General features: G+C 47.0%; 2 protein-coding genes across 5 annotated transcripts in view; one reads left to right on the top strand and one right to left on the bottom strand.

Moving 5' to 3' along the window:
- The window catches only part of pigk (phosphatidylinositol glycan anchor biosynthesis, class K), a 41,743-nt gene that overhangs the window by 8,630 nt on the left and 15,356 nt on the right, over window positions 1-17,757 (bottom strand). Inside the window, exons 12-16 of the mRNA XM_061296257.1 lie at window positions 3,873-4,034; window positions 3,260-3,530; window positions 3,053-3,123; window positions 1,812-1,961; window positions 1,588-1,713 (exon numbers count right to left, since the gene is read on the bottom strand). The gene's annotated coding sequence lies outside the window, so the exon portion shown is untranslated. The remainder of the gene's footprint in view (window positions 1-1,587; window positions 1,714-1,811; window positions 1,962-3,052; window positions 3,124-3,259; window positions 3,531-3,872; window positions 4,035-17,757) is intronic.
- Window positions 5,903-16,956, top strand: st6galnac5a (ST6 (alpha-N-acetyl-neuraminyl-2,3-beta-galactosyl-1,3)-N-acetylgalactosaminide alpha-2,6-sialyltransferase 5a). 4 transcript variants are annotated; one of them, XM_061296259.1, is made up of 5 exons: window positions 5,903-6,082; window positions 6,904-7,107; window positions 13,273-13,685; window positions 15,781-15,888; window positions 16,079-16,956. In XM_061296259.1, exons 1-5 carry the CDS (start codon window positions 6,062-6,064, stop codon window positions 16,410-16,412), a joined length of 1,080 nt encoding a protein of 359 aa, XP_061152243.1. In that variant the 5' UTR covers window positions 5,903-6,061; the 3' UTR covers window positions 16,413-16,956. The 4 variants fall into 4 exon arrangements, with proteins under 4 accessions (XP_061152243.1, XP_061152244.1, XP_061152242.1 ...); XM_061296260.1 differs by having other exon boundaries at window positions 5,903-6,076; window positions 16,076-16,956; XM_061296258.1 differs by having other exon boundaries at window positions 5,919-6,082; window positions 16,076-16,956.

Here is a 17,757-nt window from a genome sequence, read left to right on the forward strand (position 1 = left end):
TCATTGACGTCATGCGGTGGTCCGGCCGAGACTTTTTTTCAAGGAAACAAACTGTTAGTTGGTGACAGAAAGATGGCGCGGTAAGCCGTGGCAAGTCGTGGTCATGGTAAGGCGGCTGCAGAATTGATGGCGCCCGCCGTCCTATTGGGCCACAGGTAAAGGCAGCGAGCGACATAGGCACTCCAAACCCTCACAAAGCATTGGAGGGTGAGCACTTTTTTTTAGTTTGCAGTGCAAGTTGTGCAGCCATTGTTTTAACAACAGGAAAAAAAAAAAACGGAAGAAAGTCCATTTTGTGGATGTCACAGAAGGCACAGTTCAGAATCCACACTTGTGAAGGTTGAGGCAAAAAGACGTTGCCACTCCAAACCTTCCTCAGCCTTTGAGTGCAGTATTTTGCAAAAAGACGTTGCCACTCCAAACCTTCCGCAGCCTTTGAGTGCAGTATTTTGCTTTTGTTTTTTTGCAGTGCAAATCATGCAGTAGTCCAGCAAATACGATGAACTTTTTAACAAGGACAAAAGCGAAGGAAGAAACAGTTAGCAGCTCTTGCAGAGCGCAAATTGAAGCGAATCCCCATGGCGGAACCGACATGCTCTGTCTGGTCAAAATGGAGTGTTTGCGCTGACTCACAAAGCCTTCCAAGCACTTCTTCTGGAGTCAAACTGTCTGGTGCATGGTTAGTTTGCCTCTTTTCACAAAAATCAAAACTGAAGGCAGAAACAGCCCCTTGAACGGTTAGCTGAGTCAAGGCAGGATTGGGTGGGAGTGGAATGTCTGCAATGACTAAGCCGCGGCCCAAGGCAAATGCGTCGCTGTTTCCTGTACGAATTCTCACAGCGCACGCCTTTCGTTTTATTTATTTATTTTCAGTGCAGGTTAGCTTCGCTACATGTGTTTACTCATCATTGATTCCATGCTGATGGACTTTGATGCGATCCCACTCCTTTATCACGTCGCCCACCTTCTTGTCTTGCCAGTGCTCCCAGCCGGCCGGCAGGTTGTGCTCAGGGCAAAGATTCACGAGGCTTAAATATCCTTCGGGCTTGTCGTCAATCGACTTTATCGTAGCACGCTGATTGATAGTGATGCTTTTATTTCTATATCCTGTTTTGAAAAAGTAGCCATCCCTCATTGGCAGGGTGCATTATTTGCATCAACGCCTTCCTTCCTCAAATGAAAACAAACGCTTAGTTCACCACTGAGTCCACTGTTGCTAACCAAAACAGCAGTCTGATGTGGAAAATGGCCACATATTGCAGGATTGAATGTCATCTTGGAATATGGGGAGACGCCAATTTGCAGTACGATTTGATGATGTGATGTCTTTTTGTCTTGAAACGGCACTTTCACTATATAAATATAAATGATATAAATTGGAATATACCAGCACCGCCTTTCCCAGTCTGAAGTAGAGTCAATAACCAGTCTGAAGTTGAGTCAATAACCTGGCCACTGATTGTTGAAATCTGCCCATCTAGCTTGCCTCTGTTACAGCTGACCCAGATCTCCTTTTCACCCTTCCTTCACACATGTTCTCGGCAAGTAGCGTGTTTCGGTCTCAAAAGGTACAAATGAAACGTTTACCTTTGACACTTGCTTTGGAGCAGAGATCTGGTCAAAGGCTTGATGTTTGTCGGCGTTTCTCTTTGAAGCGGCTATTGCTGTTGTAGCAAAACGGGCAGGGGGCACTGCCCCGGCCGGGTCGGGTCACTGTGAATGGCAACAAGCATTTATTTACACTCCCCCCTTTTTTTTCCTTTCCAATTCTAGCGTGGGAGGAATGGGATGATGTCGTCATGCATGTTTACCTCAAAGGTTGGGGGGGGGGACAGACACACACTGTGATTGTGCAGTCATCTGGCAGCTGTCAGAACCGTTTACATGTGACTGACTTCATTTTAGGAGATGTCGCTGCTACCGTTTTGAGGTTGCTGTTGTTTGCGCCTGGTTGGCTTCACCTGCAACAATCATGAAATATTCTGCCTTTACCATGATACCAATCATTAAAGAGCCCTTTCTGATTTGGTGGATTTTGCACTGCATCAAACAGAAATTTTGCATTATTTTGAGGGTAGAACACAAACGTTTTGGTTTTAATGTGATCCCTTTTTTTCGTTTCGGGTCAAGTGTCCTTGTAACGCGTGTGTGTGTGTGTGCGTTTGAATGTAACACGTTTCATTTTTACCGGTGCTAGATTAGCATGAAAATGCAACATTGTTTTTCATTCATCCGAAAAAAAGCTTCAATTGTGTCATCTGCTTTGTAACTGTTAGTGGCATATCGTAAAGGTTCTTTTCCTAATTGCAGAATGTATTTTGTTGCCATTAAAAGAACCTACAAGCACTCGACTGTGGCGAGAGCGTGTTGATTTGCTCGCAAGGCGTGCCGTGCCATATTGCTGCCGTGCTTTCCCATTCTGGAGAATGGGGGAAACCTGGGAGCTTTTACACTTGACATTTGGTGAAGGCCTTTTTCTACTTTAGGCAAAATTGATGTGGACCTGCGGGAGCTTATTGATGGCTTCCTTAATTGTGCGAGACGGCCTGAGCATTTATTCCAGGGGCCGTCTCGCTCTGTCAACAGTTTTGTTTAGCAGGACAAACGGAAGCAGCTCTTGAGATGGGGATCATTCAAAAGAGTGGCCACAGATATAGAAGATACACGGTAGGGGAAAAAAATAAAAATAAATTGCTCCTTTCACAACCAAATGAAGATGAAAAAAAGCATTTTTTCGACCTTGTGTTTCTTTCAACATAGCCCTGAGAATGCTATGAATGACAAAATAAAGGCTGTCCTTGCAAAACAGCAGAGTAAGTCATGTTAAAAAAATTCGGAAGTAGCATCCTCATTCTTTTTGCCCTCCCTTTCGTCTACTTGAGGCAAGCACAATTCCAGCGGAATATAATCCATTTACCAAGCAGGCCAGTCAATGGCTTCTCTTGTGACGCTTGCTTTTCATTGGATGCGAACTGCAATCTGCTTCTGATAAACCTATTTCCTGGCTGACAGCGGCAGCTAAGGGCTCACATTTTGCTGCTATAAATCACACCTGCAGTTAGCCATGACAACGGCGTCCCGGGCGGAAGCCAGCGAGCCAGCGCGGCTCGTTTCTTTGGCCTCCTGAAAGAAAAAAGAAAAAGGCGACCGACCGCTGTGACCGTTCCCGCTTCCTTCATTCAATTAAAGACAACAGCCCTGGAGAAAAAGGCCTGTAGCGAGCCAGCAACAAATGATAAGAAGCAAATCAAAGACTCACCCTGCGCTGTCGTGTCATCTGCAATTGTTGATGAGGGGGGAAAGAAAAAGTGTTTTCTAATGGACACTTCCTCCAAACAGCCTGGCAGCCTTCGATTGTTCTTATGCAAAGGACACCACGCCACGCCACGCCAATGTGAGTCATAAGCAAAAAGAAAAACATGGATGGCAGCAGGTACACAGGAGGAAGATGCAACAGCGACGGACAGACGCAAGGACGGATGGATGGGGGAAGCTTCAAGATATTGGCTCCCCTTTTTTTCCTTCATCAACTGTGAAGAAAAACAAGAGGACATGAACTTAAAATGTTTTAAGACTTTTTAAAGGTCACATGAATCAAATTGAAAAGATGGCCTTGATTAAATGGAACCAACATTCTTATATTTCCAAGACATTTTTACAATCATTTAGTGTGATGGGTGCGCACCTCAGCAGGCTGCTCACGTTCTCTCTTGTCTGGCTTGAAAAATGTAAATTTGAAACCCAGCGAGAAACATTTATCTTGGCTTGAAGGCCCAAATTGAAATGTTGCGCATTACAGCCTTTGTCTGGAAATGTGCCATTGACACAGGCCTATTCTTGAAATCCTCCAAACTCTATTTTAGAAGACTTACTCTGGCTTGAAACGAGTTCCGTCTCCCATCCAGCCTCGCTATTTAGTCCACCCGAGCAGAAGTGGGGCATCGTCGCCATTTGTCGTGGCGCCCGGGGGTAATCACCGGGGTGAATTGGACGTACGCTCTAATTATGGAAAGGACACACACAGGCTCGCCCGCCTGCACACACACACACAAAGTTCTTGTCAAGGTCTTTCTTGCAGCTGTGAAAAGTCCAATGAATTAGCAGTCAAGCGTACAACGGATGACTGTGCATACATTGCCTATATGCGGCTTACGCAATTTCGAAAGCCACCTATGGCTTCAAGCCTTATTTGAACCAGAACCAGAAAAATGTACTAAACAAATCAACCCAAAAGGATTTCTCTTATTGCCGGAATGCTCAAGAGTATTATTTACTGTACTGTGTGTTTGTTTTGCATACTGATGCAAGTGGTGTCACACAAAAAAATAAAAATAAATAAAAATTCGCAGTAGGTGGCCATCACCCTGCCTTCCCTCCCCTCCCTCCTTCCCTCCCTTTTGGCAGCTTTGGCCTCGTTGCAGTACTCTGCTTGAAGGCCTTTGAACCTTGTTTGGAGAAAAATGATGAAATGTCCATTAATATTGATGCTAAACTCCAAACACACGGTGAATCATTTGCAGGGTGCTCATGTAAAAGCTTTGACCCAGCGACTATTTGCTGTAACATCTCAGGCATTTTTTTTTTTTTGTATGAACATTTTGAATTTACTGAGGCTGGTACCAGTGTGATGTATTGTGTAAACACTGACAGTTAATCAGTACGGAAGTGACAATCACTACAAGCCGAACAAATAAGCATTGGGGGTAGCAGTGGGACAGTCAATATTTTATTTCTTTTTTAAACTAACTTTGGTACGGATATAGAGACCCCGGTTTAAAAAGTGTCAGCGTACCTGAGATATGGTTCCTGTATCTACTTGGTATCGGATCTAAAATATACTTTAAAGTCAATCAGACAATAGATATGTAGACTGTACTGTATATATACATTTAGAAATATTGAAAAGTATCGGTATCTGCAACACGGTCCCTGTATTTAATTTGGGTTAAATTTCGAACAGATCTTACTGTACCGCACACCACTTCTGTAAGACCCTGAATTTGTTTATTTTTTTTAGTTTGTATGAAACTAGTTATAATCCAGCACAGCGCAAGATGAGTTTTATTGATCTCCGCAGGGGAGGAAATGGAAGCATCCCAGCAGCAGACACGCGGCATCAATAAGACATAAACGCTACTTGCATTAGGAATCAATGGCAAGAGAGTTTCATCATAATGTCAAAATGCACGCAAAGTTAGCCAACAGGGTGCTGGCGTTCTCCCACACGAGATCTCCATCCGCCATTAAAGCAAGCCTTCCTTATCTTTGTGCTGCAGGTGCTCTTTGGCTAATGTACTGCACCTTCTATAGCTGCGGTGCTCGGAAATAATCAAGTTCTTCCTTACTGTGCTAAATGTACAATGTTGGTCATTTTTCCTGTCTTAAACTTTAGGGGCGAAAAGGGAACACATTGTTTTGATAGCATGCCTGGTGATTAACACAAAGTTCCGGCAAATTGTATCTATTTTTTTCCCGTTGATGTTTTTCTACATGGATATAAAAAGAAAAACCCTGCATCAGCTAGTGCGCAACTGCAAATAAGCAGGGGTCGAATGGAGTTTGAAGTTGTAACAGCAGCAACAATGACGGACATAGGTATGTTAGTTGTGCCACTCAATTGTGTTTCTACAGTACTGAAGGTGCTATAGGCCCAGTATATGTTGAAAAGGACTTGAAAAAATGTCATTCTTGTACTTGGCTTCTTGTTCAGCAATGTTGTTGAATGGTGTGGCTTTTCTACATGCATTCCAAATATTGAGAGCACATTTTTGCTGATTAGGCCCTCCACTAGCACCGATGGAAGAACGTGCCCGCCGGCCATGCCTGGCGTAATGTGTCGTCAAAACGTGGGCAGGCTTTAGGACCCTGCAGAGGTCCGCTTGAGCACATCTGTCGCCCGGGCTCTTTGGAGGGAGGCAGCCCGAGCCAACCGGAGCGGAGCGCTCCCACCCCCAGACGGGTCTGGGCAGAGCTGGATCCCGGACGCGTGCGGAGGGAGGATGAGCGGCGCCGCTTGCGGGCGCACGGAGCCCGCTTGACAGTATCCCGAGAGCGCCGCAAGATGAAGACACCGCTGGTAAAGGTGGTTTTGTTTTGCATGCTCTTTTCTTTTTTCTCGCAAATGCTTTTGAAAGGCATGTCGTGGACGCTTCGATGGAAGATCTCAGTTGTGTTGAGCAAAGTGCGCTCCGAAAAGCACCACGAGCTGGCTGCGTGTGCTCACTGACTGTCGGATCAAAAGATTAGGTTGAAACAATGCAGCTAACAGATGTGCTCTGCAACTAAGCTGTGACAAAGTGTTGTTTTGGCTTGCTCATTTGACCTTTGACAAGAGGCTGCATTGAATGGGTGCCCAAAACAAGATAAAGACGTTTGAAACTATCGACACTATCCACTGCTGTTTGGTTTCAGGCAAGCAAAAGTCTCCACATTCCTATCTTCAGATACGCTCCTGAACACATCGATAGCCTCTTCGATACACATTTCCAGGATGAAAGGATATTCTTTTTCACATGCTGCTGTTTTGGTTAGCAATGGAATTCAAATGGCAGACTGTATGAACTCAGACAATTACACCTACTAGCCCAGAGAAAAATAAATAAATAGGTGACTATTTGAAGTAAGTGTTTACTTCAAGACGCACCCAACTGATATGGGCATGGACTTTATCGAAGAGCGGGAAACTTACAGAACAGTGAATAAATACGATATCAACTCGGTGGCTTTGCTAAAAAGTTTTTGGGTATGTTTAGATTTTGACATTCCAATCTTTTTATCATTTGGTCGATAAAACATGTACAACAACTTATAGGTATGAGAAATTGATTTGGTCATCAAACCCCTTTTTGCTTTTGGTCATCAACTCGATGATATCATTTTGTCTATTTTTTCTCTTTTTCCTAGCGCCATGCCGCTGCCGTGCTTCTCGTGCTGCTGCTGTGCGCCAGCCTCTTCCTGGTCTACAACGGCAGCTTCCACAGCATCGTCCGGGATGCCAATGACACGCGAACGCCCGAGCGGCCGTTACGGCCCACCGGCGTCTCTTTGGGCCCGGCCCGGCCTCACCGGCCGGCCCTCCAGGGCTACAGCAGCATCGTGGACCACAAGGTAAATACCCTCTGAGGCACTGCAAACCATCCATCCATCCGTCCGTCCATCCATCCATCTCGGCATGGCTCTTAAGAGAGTCATTTATCACAATTGTGCACCCGCCCGTCATTAACGATTACAAGTGAGGCTACAATTACATCCCGTACGCTCTAATTGAAAGCCGACACCACTCATGCTGCCATTTTGACTCTACCCAGAAGCAAAAAGAAAAAAAAACAAAAATCAATATGAGCTGATAAATGATAGTGACACGCGCTATCCAGAGAGGCTGAAGGGCAATGTTTGAAAGCCACGTCAATGCAAGCAGGGAGTGATTTTGGGGTGAAAAACCGCTCGTGTTATTTGTGTCCAACTAGTTACGATCTACCGAAAAACCCGAGCGCTGTTTATAGAGTGGTAAGAAAAAAAGAATAGGAATGGCGAAACACCTGCCTGCAACCTATTTTCCATATATATTGTATTTATGCATCTTGCGTAAATCATTCGTCACAAGCGCTTTTTTCTCTTCTAATGCAACAAATGTGATTGAGGTCAGAAGGAGGTATAATTTATTCGGCGCCGGCTGTGCCGCAGCGCTCGGCTCTGATAAGGCAAAGAAAATTAAAGTTGGGAATGAGGAAGGAGGAAAAAATAACCCGGTAAAAGCAGTGAGGGGCGGGAAAGGCATGGGACAAGATGATCCGCGTGAATGAAAAAGAGCGGACGAGCTCTGAAGATAGATCGTTAAATCTCACAGGAAGTACTTTTCTGCCTGTCTTGACAATCCTCCAATGATATGGTGCAATCATGCAGAGGTGAGACAGCCAGGGTGGATGCTGTTTTGAGTGCTGTTATCTGACATAATTGGCACCCTGGAAGGAACTGTGTGAATGGAAGGGTGCGCACACACACACACACCCGCACACACACACACCCTTGCCGCCGCTCGGGTGCCAGCTGCACGAGATGTTTAATATTTCACAAAGCCGTTGGTTCTCCCGTCTTTTCGAGGACAGCGAGCGCCGCGCCATCAGCCAGCTGGAGAAAGAGCCGCTCCCCAATTACTTTCGGCAAGGGCTGTCCGTCTGCCGTTTACAAAACATCAAACTCAAAGCGACAGACCGTCTTTAGCGCAGACAACTCCTTAAAGGGGAAAAAATGCTTGGCTTGCGGCGGATCTGCTTGGAATTTGAAGGTGCCGGGCGTCAGGGCCTACGGGAAGCAATTACGGAAAAAGATGGCCGGAGCGTCTCGATAAGCGCTCCCTGGACGGGAGTAATCTCACACCCTGTGGTTAAGGAATCACGGGCAAAGTCATCGATTTCTTTTGTACCCAAACACTAGGGAGTGAGGAGAATGCTAATTCCAGGCCTCCTGTGTGGTCATCGCCCAAGTCAGGGCAGAAAAGTGAAGTCGGCCATTTCGCTTTGCTTTCAGACTCAGACCGACATTTAACATCTCACGAGACAACCCACAAAGAAGGTCGGCAAAGTCTGCCATTTTAGTTTGCAGCAGCCGTTTGAGGCGCATTTGTACTCCTTCTCCAAGATGAACTGATCCTCCAGACATCAAACTTGGCCAACTCCAACTTGGCTAACTTCCTCCAAGGTCAGAGCTTGACAAGAAGCCTTGTGTGTGATGAAGCACATCCGTGCTGAAGAGCCATACCGCTGAGATTCCAAAGCGGGTGAGGATTAAGCGGGTCAGTGAAGAGTTCACCATTGTCAGTCGACACAATTGGCTTTTTGTGGACAGAGGCACTACAAGTAGATCAGTCAGTCAGTCAGTCTCTCTCTCTCTCTCCCCGCAAAGTCATGTGACTGAGAATCCCATTTTCAAATGATCGATAGATAGCAGTGGGATTGATAGCCACTAATAAATAGTCAAACGCTGCCAAATCCAAAAGCGCAAGCTGTCTTTCCAGGCAACATACGTACAGTAGTGTCCTCCATTTGTTTTTTAGTCTTTATCGCATCACGTTGATCTGCAAGGACAAAACAGTTAGCCCAAATGAGAACAGCTGGCAGGCAGTTTTATTTATTTTTTGGGCCGGTCGGGCTAGGATGTTTTTTTTTTTTCCCATGAAATGAACATAATGGATTGTTTGGCAGACTCCAATAAGAAAAGAGAAGAAAATAAATGAAATGCCTTTAAAAGCTGGAAGAGCACTTTCACTGTACAATGTTGCCAGCAGGGACACAAGTTGTCGCCTCCAGCAAGCGTTTCATTAATAATGCGGCAAAACATTTATGCGCTGTGACGCCATTAAAACAGTCAGCGGAAATGATAAGAAGTGAGACGATCCATCGAATTGTCCCCATCATGAAAAACGTTTGGGAGTTGGAAGCCAATACTTCATAGCTGATAGATGACAGCGGAGAGACGCTCGCTCGCTGGGTGACGCTAGTTGATTGATGATAGTTGATCAGCCAATTTGACTCTTTGTTCTGCCTCCGCAATTGACCTCACATCTACTCCCACTCCCAAAAGACACTGTACTCGTTCGTGTGCTTGCTCATGGCCATCTCCGAGCCATTCCAATGTGTTGCCGGCGAGGGCTGTAGTCATTGTGGCTGGAGATGACAAATCCTACTGAGTGACGTCCGGAGGGGGGCCGTTAGCAATTTTCGCTCTGCGCCAACCACGACAACGCGCGCATCGATAACAGTAGCGCAACTAACGCCGGAAGCAGCAGACGGGCGTTACCTAGCGTCGATTTGCATGTCGACGCTCAACTAAGAATACATCCAAACAAGCAGACATACTGTGCTTTTAAAAAATCCAAACCAACCAACCTGTCAAGTGAAAAGAAATGTCTTGTAAAATTGACACGCGAAAGCAGGATTCATTCAATGCTGCCAGATTTGAAGGCGCGCACGAGGAAACCGGCGTTCCTCTCGGCTGAAGGACACATAGCAGGCTTAGTCGACTACTGCCTCGCTTTCTTTGCTGTTGTGAAGGTCCAAAGTTAACGGCTTATTAAACACGGCAGCGCGCGGAATTGAGCCCGGGCCTCACGCTAGCCACCGTGCATTCTTCCAAATAGGACTGCAAATGACCAAATACATCAGAACAATCGCTGCCACAGTTTGATATCTTTGCATACGAGGTAGATAGCAAAGTAAGGGACCACCCGAATCCCCTGAGCTTCCTTCGTCCTACTTTTTCAAGGACTTCTTTTTAGACAGGCGCTACATTTTCTTCCCTTGAGGAGGGCCGAAAAATGGGTAGCAAGTCCTTTCTTCAAAGCTCTTGCATTTCATTCCCCTGCCTGGCTCTGTCTGTCTGTCTGTCTGTCTGTCACGCAAGCCCACTTCCTTGTCACGATCCATCTGTTCCCTAACAACAACCGCCCTCCCCCAAAAAAACAGGTGTGAAAGCAGAGAAAGATCTTTTGACCGTGTCTTTTGTATTCCGAGCAACTACCTCTGCATCGCCTGTGTGTGGTAGAAGCTGTCTCTTCTCCCAGCTGCATGGAGGTTACGCTGTGCACCGGAGCCCGGCGGCCTGAAAGGGAGCCAATTATAGCCAAGGTTGGGAGAGAAAAAAAAAAAAACACAGCATGTTGCAACGTCGTGCAACTCCATTGTCTGCCCACTTTGGCTGCGCCAGAATCCAAACGCAATACAATAATTGAAACTCGCGGGCCAGGGGGGGGGGGCAAGCGTCAGCTGCGAGACAAGGAGGAAGTTCTACTAGTTCCAAATATTAAGAAATGACAAACATGCTAGTGAGGTCTGCTGGGGAGAAGAAGGGAAAAGAATCACTTCTCCGTAAGATCCAGGACATTTCAAACGGTCGTTGCAGGAGGAAAGGTCTCCTTCATATTTTACAGGATTGCAGCCATGCGCATAATCTTGCTTAGCTACTTAGCATCGGGCAGGTGCTTCAAGTATTCGAGCTTTTAGAGAGAGTTTTTAGCTTCAGGCAGCCAGAATGGAACACAGAAGGCCTCATTTATTTATTAGCCAAAGTCACGGCATATCTCTGGACTTGGTGACCAAAAATGTCATTTTTGAATCAAGTGAGCCCTTCAAATGAGCTGCCTCCGTTCCGTCCGTCCGTCCGTCCGTCCGTCCCTGCCTCCGCCAACCAAGGCACGTTTGATGGCGGTCTTGAGAGGCTGACGTTTGAGTCGACCGTAATTGGTGCTGCTGCCGCCGCCGCAGCTTCCGCGCTCTCTCTCCGTGCTGCCTTTAGCTCACACTTAGCGCTTTGTACGGAGGACCTCTTCTAACTTAATCGGACACTTTGGCTTACGCTTGAGAATGGAAACCACAACAATTGCAACATGACCATTTTCTAGGGCCTTCTTTCGGCACCACTGCTGAAAAGTTGGACCATTTTGCTGAGTTATTCCGGCTCACTTTGGAAAGAGACAGAATAGCCTTTCGGAAGCGCCGGATGACGATGCCCTGCGGCACGGCACGGCACGGCACGGCACGACTGCCACATAGTAGCATTGGCTAATTCTTCAGCCGCCGCCCGGCAGGCCGGCCTTGGCTCTGTCCCTCAAAGCCGCCGCCCCTCCCCGTCTTGCTCCTCGCCGCCCCGTCAAATAATCAATACCAACACTGCAATGCTATTTCTCAGCTCTGAGGGGGCACGGCATCCATCAGGCGTAATGGCCCGCTCGCGGTCCTCCAGGGACCATTCTGGACGTCGGGAAAGGAGCAATTACCGGCTGTGTTACGCGTGAGCGCCTGCGGCCCTGTGAGCGCCGAGCCGATTGGAAAACAACCTGACCATCGTGTGTGCCACATTCCCGGCCGGGCCTTTTCCCCCGCTGTTTAATTACACGCTCGCTCGATACTATATATTAGACGCCTAGCGCACAAGCCACTGAGCGCACAGCCTGCGTGTGGCGCACCCACGTGAACAACTGCCGCTATCCATGAACGAAAGCTACTGCCAAAAGAAATCCACGCCCCTCCAAACCATTTGGAATAACCTATGAAGTTGGTGGCAAAGCGCTACTTTTGTCTACATCAAGCTCCAAGACTCAACTTTTTGCAAGTGAAGCTGCTAAAATCACTTCAACATACTTCCTTTGCACTGAGCTGGGTCCAAAGAAGGATTTTTTTTAGTGATTTCCATTTTTTCACAGAGGAGCCCCGTCCAACTGCTGCTCGGCACCCGCAGCAGTTTTTTAGAACTCCCATTTATTTATGCAATTCCCTCCAATTACGATACAACACATTCCAATCAAATTACAATACGATCATATGATTCACTCCAATTATGACAGCATAAGGTTCGTGACAATATTTACGATCTATGCTTCTCTGATGCGATACAATTCACCGCAGTTCACTGCATTTTCTCGATATTTGCCTGTCAAATAGTCGGGAATATTTTCTACCTCCAGATTGTGTCGCGAGGCAAAAGCGCCACAGCTGCTCTGTGCAATCAAATGAAATCCTTTTGCAAAACAACCGTTTCATTGGCCGCCATGTCTATTTTCATGCCTCTCTCCAATGAAAATAAAATAGCCGGAAAACAATCGTAACGACGTCCGCCTAATCAACGAGACAGTGAAGGTTGTTGTGCTGGCGGCGCCGGCAAAGTACAAAACGCTCAATTTCAAGCACATCAATGATTCATGAGAGCTGAAAATGTGAATCACTGCTGATTTATTAGCACGGCCCAATCTAGGAAGAACAATAGGTCACATGACTTTAGGTGTCTAGGAAGAAATCAAATAACTGTACATTTTAGAATGTTCTGACGTCACAAAGACTTCCTCTGTTCAGCCCATACACATTAAGGTGACCCTGGATTTGCCGCTCGGAATGACTTCACATGACTCCCCCTGGAATAAGTCCTAAGAGTCCAGGATTTACGACAAGCCATTTGGAATAAATCCGATAAATCTAGTTGTCAGGACGCTCCCTCCGCCTGGAATAAGTCAAATGACTCCAGGTGAGATGGAGAGCCTTGTTTCTCGCTCATAACCTCCCCGAAGAGAGCGATCGCTGGCCAGCGAGCCGCTGCTTCTAGTGACAGAGGAGGTCTGCCAGCCAGGCATTTAGGGGCCCCCGGGTACAAAATACAACTTGCTAGCTACCGGGTGGGAGGGGGCTGGCCGAAATAGAATTTCCTTGATTGGGTGGACCGAGCGAGGGTGCAATAAACAGCAAAAAGTTGTTGATGCAACTCTACCCTTTGCCTATTTCGCATCAGCCGCTGAAGATGCACTGCCGGACGTGCGCCCTGGTCACCAGCTCGGGCCACCTGATCGGCGGCGGGCGCGGTGACGAGATCGACCGGGCCGAGTGCGTGCTCCGCATGAACGACGCGCCGGCGGCGGGGGAGTACGCGTCGGACGTGGGGCGCCGCACGTCCCTGCGCGTCATCGCCCACTCCAGCATGCAACGCGTGCTGAGGGGTCGCAACCATCTGCTTAATGCCAGCCAGGACGCCGTTTTCATCTTCTGGGGACCCAGTAGCTACATGCGGCGAGACGGCAAGGGCCTGGTGTACAACAACTTGCGGCTCATGAGCCAGGTGCTTCCTGCGCTCAAAGTCTACATCATCTCCTGGCAGAAGATGTTGCAGTTTGACGAGCTCTTCAAGAGAGAAACGGGCAAGGACAGGTAAGAGCTTTCTTTCTTTTCAATCATTTCCGTTGGCATTAGCTGACATTCCATCTGGCTGTGTCGAGTTCCATTGAAGGTGGAACTTTGACACTTTTACTCAGTGCCCTTGTTGTTGGAATGCACCCATTCAAGGAGACAGAAGAGCTTGCAGGAAGGACGAGGTTTCTATGACTTCAAAACAAGCCCAGGGTTAACAGTGAATAAAAGGCAACTCAATTGGTTTCAGCCTCCGTCCGTGCCTTAGCTTTTGTTCCACGCGTCAGAAGAGATTGAACGCCACTTGGGTTAAGATAGACGGCGGCGGCGGCAAAGAAATTGCCTCATGGGGGTGTACAGCTCAGGAATTGATCCCACTCCGGCCAAACGTTCTGCTCTTCTCATTTCCCCTTTTACCGCCGCGGCGACATCAGGAATTAACGATTGTGAAGAGTGGGGGTGTTTAACTTGTTGGTCGCCATGCAGTGTTGTTGCTCTTAAGAATAGCCTTAACGGGCAACCTGTTGCGCAATCAACCACCCTGTATCTATGTATTTATTATGACTATTATTCCTGCTGTTCCAGTCAAGGTCGTTAACATAACGTGTGAAGGCTGGAGCTACATCGAAGCCATTTTAATAACAGCCGCCGCAGAGGAGCCAACAGATGAGGTCCTTTTAAAGAAAAACTCATTTCATTTCTTGTTGCCCAGTAACTAATCAAGCAAGGGATGGGCAACCAAAACCACGCTCATTCCTCAAATCACTTGTCCCCCTTCAAATCAGCCATTAAATGGATTTGTTCAAGGCGTCGGTCGGTACATCGGAATTATGATATTTTGTGTAAATGGATTGATATTTAACCTATTCATACTATACTGTCAAATAAAATAATACAGCGTAAAAATGGTCCTAGCCCTAGTTAGTAAGTGAGATAGTTGCCAAATTGCACACTTGAGTATTATTGCAAAAAGGTGGCATCACGATAGCTCTTATCGTTTTATTGCACATCGACATAGTTTGTGCCACTCGTAGTTCAAATGGATCAATCATTAGCAATTCTTTGCCTTTTTTAAAAAAATTTTTTAAAATGTATTCATTAACGTTTCGATTTCTCGCTCAATCGGGACCCGTTAATCATTTTTAGGCTGATTTATTTACCAATAAGAATGTGCGCGGAAAGCGAGTTTCAATTTCAAACACGTGCAGAAAAGAATCAACACAATCAAAAAACTTGTTCAATTCCAGCGCTAAAGTAGCAAGTAAACACAATCGGGTCGAGGGGTAAACATTTGTGTTGGTCCACTCGCGGCTCGGGAACGTTTGCTTCTGGGTTATTCATCGACACGCCCGTAAACACCACAACGATGAGGGCGGGCGGGCGGGCGGTCGGTCGGGTCGCCTCCAAAAGATGAAAGACGGGCAAAAAAAACACATTAATGCGTCGGCACTGCAAGGCTCAGACACCGGCTGACAGCATTCCGCTTGCAAACGCGTATGATCATTTAGTCGGTCGCCGATGAACTTAACGAGGTAGGTGTTTTCGTAAAACATCAAAGAGGTGTTTTTGGTACACTTCAGACGTCCTCGCTAAATATTAGGCTTTCTCCAAGTTTGCTGATGATCAGATTTTTTGGAGGAGGCATACACAAAGCTATTTGGCCCTAACCGAAATCGAGAATGATTCAATAATATGCTATCAATTGAGTCGTTTTATTTCCCTCTCCAATGCGGTTGGGCTGTGTATGAATGCTAAACCCCGAAAACAATCCAAAGCAAATCTGACATCTTATGATCAAGCAGCATCCTTGAAGGTCTGAAGGACTTTTTGCATTTGAAGAGATCTTTTTTTTTTCTCCCCTCGCGCAAAAGAGCGGCGGTGCAAAACGATCTCTCTCGTCATCCGTCGGCGGACAACACGCCGACTTCCTGATGAGGGCTTCCACGATTTGACGGGCTTCATTTGCATCGCTCGATATGGGACGCCTATTTTAACGACGCCGCCGAGGAGCGTGAACGATCGAGCCCCGGATTGAGACGAGTCTTCACTTAATCACGCGGCAAAAAAAAAAAAAAAAGTCAAACTGAATGTCACCCGCTCGCTCCTTCTCTCACAGGAGGATATCCAAGTCGTGGCTGAGCACCGGCTGGTTCACGATGACCATCGCCCTGGAGCTCTGCGATCGGATCAACGTGTACGGCATGGTCTCGCCCGACTTCTGCAGGTGCGAGAGAGATGCATGGCATGCAGAATATGCACGCATAACATCTGTGTTCCTATCATTCATATTTCAACATCTGAGCTATTAGCGCCCGTGCCAACTCGGGGACACTGAAAGGTTAAATAAGCAAGTACGGCAATTGTAAGTGTCCGAATTTGCACTCCAGACATGGCTGAATGTATTTGGACAGCAGGGATCCGGAGCAGCCTTCGGTGCCCTACCACTACTACGAGCCGCGGGGCCCCGACGAGTGCGCCATGTACATATCGCACGAGCGCGGCCGACGGGGCAGTCACCACCGCTTCATCACGGAGAAGCGGGTCTTTGCCGACTGGGCGCGGACGTTCGACATCCGCTTCTACCAGCCCGACTGGAGCCCTCCGCCGGCTAACGGCACCGTGGACGGACGGGGGAGTCGCCAAGGAACGCCAAACGGGAGCGGACGGCAAGAGCCGACCCGCCGCCCAGGGAAGGAACGCGAGCTGACTTTGACGCCAGACGACTTGATCCTGATTGACGCTTGTTGAGGAAAATATTTCAAGGCTTCACAAGCCCACGGGTTCTTAATCTTCTTTCTCTTTTCACCGTGACGGTGAAGTTATACGAGGAGCGAACCGCGTCGTCCGATGCTCACTCGGGAGCAATGTCAATCATATGGTGCGCGCTTGTTTGTTGGCACAATTGAAAGGGACTTCAATATAAAGTGAAACGTTGATTTGGTTTTGGAGGAAGTCAAACTGAATGAGCTTTCTTTTGCCGTGTCCACATTGGCAATTGCTGTTTACTTGCCAGACGTGTCGCCCATTTTTCCACATTGACCAAACGGACGCAATTTGATCACGGTTGACAAAGCGGACATTTCCTTCGATCCAAAGTCAATTTGAGGCTGAATTTCATTCAAATGACAAGAGGAGAAGCCGCTAGCACCGTGGCAGCAATTGTGAAGGCAAGAGGGAGGAAGGAGCCCAACTGCAAAAGCTGCAAAGGTTTTCTACTGTACTTAATTGGATGCCATCAAATGGTAGCTAAGGACTACGTTTGTCGAAATAAAGCGCAACTCATTTCAGCAACTTTTTTTTTTTTTTTTAGTTTGCTCTTTTTTAGACATTCAATGGCTTCTTTTTGAAAACTTGTCTGCTATTTCTTTTTACGGCGGGCGGTCTTGGTACTTGAGGCGCCTACGAATGAGCGCTGTCTCCAGCTAATAGTGTGATTGATGCTGCTACAAGTCACACAAACACCGCCGTGTCACGTCAGACAAGACTCAAAAGACTCGAGGACCGTGAAGATGAAGCGGCGGGCGGCCGTTTTTTTGCTTGGGCGAGGACGTGACACGGCAATGGCCCGGCCAAGTGCGCTTTTATAATGCCGCATATAGAACTGGCCTGATGCTTTGTTGCACTTTCTTCTGACTCCAAGAATCAGGTGTCAGCCGGGGGAGAAACGGTTTTCGAGTGATACATGCTCGTGTCGAGTCCCCATTGATTTGGGTCACGTCTGTGTGATTCATGAAAGGAGTCGCGCTCTCAGATGTAGCAAGAGGAGTACTTTATACTCGTGTAAAAATAAAAGCTCCATTTTGCTCAAAAGGACGACGTGAATAGCAGCGAGTGGATCTCATAGGTTTTTGCCAATTAACGTTTTTTGACTGTGAATGGGTTGGTTTTTTTTTTTTTTTTGGTCAATGTTCGCTTTATTCATATCAGGACTATTCAATTCAATGTCACCGAAATGAATGACAAGGGGGGACAACGGCAAGTACCGTTTTGGTTACCATGACGATAGGAGTGGAGAAACATTAAGGTCACAATCCGGAAAAATTGCAAATCGTTTGCTCAGAAGAAAAAAAAAAGAAGATTTAGGACTTGATTT

Source organism: Syngnathus typhle, linkage group LG13 (genome assembly GCF_033458585.1).
Source record: "Syngnathus typhle isolate RoL2023-S1 ecotype Sweden linkage group LG13, RoL_Styp_1.0, whole genome shotgun sequence".
Classification (NCBI taxonomy): domain Eukaryota; kingdom Metazoa; phylum Chordata; class Actinopteri; order Syngnathiformes; family Syngnathidae; genus Syngnathus; species Syngnathus typhle.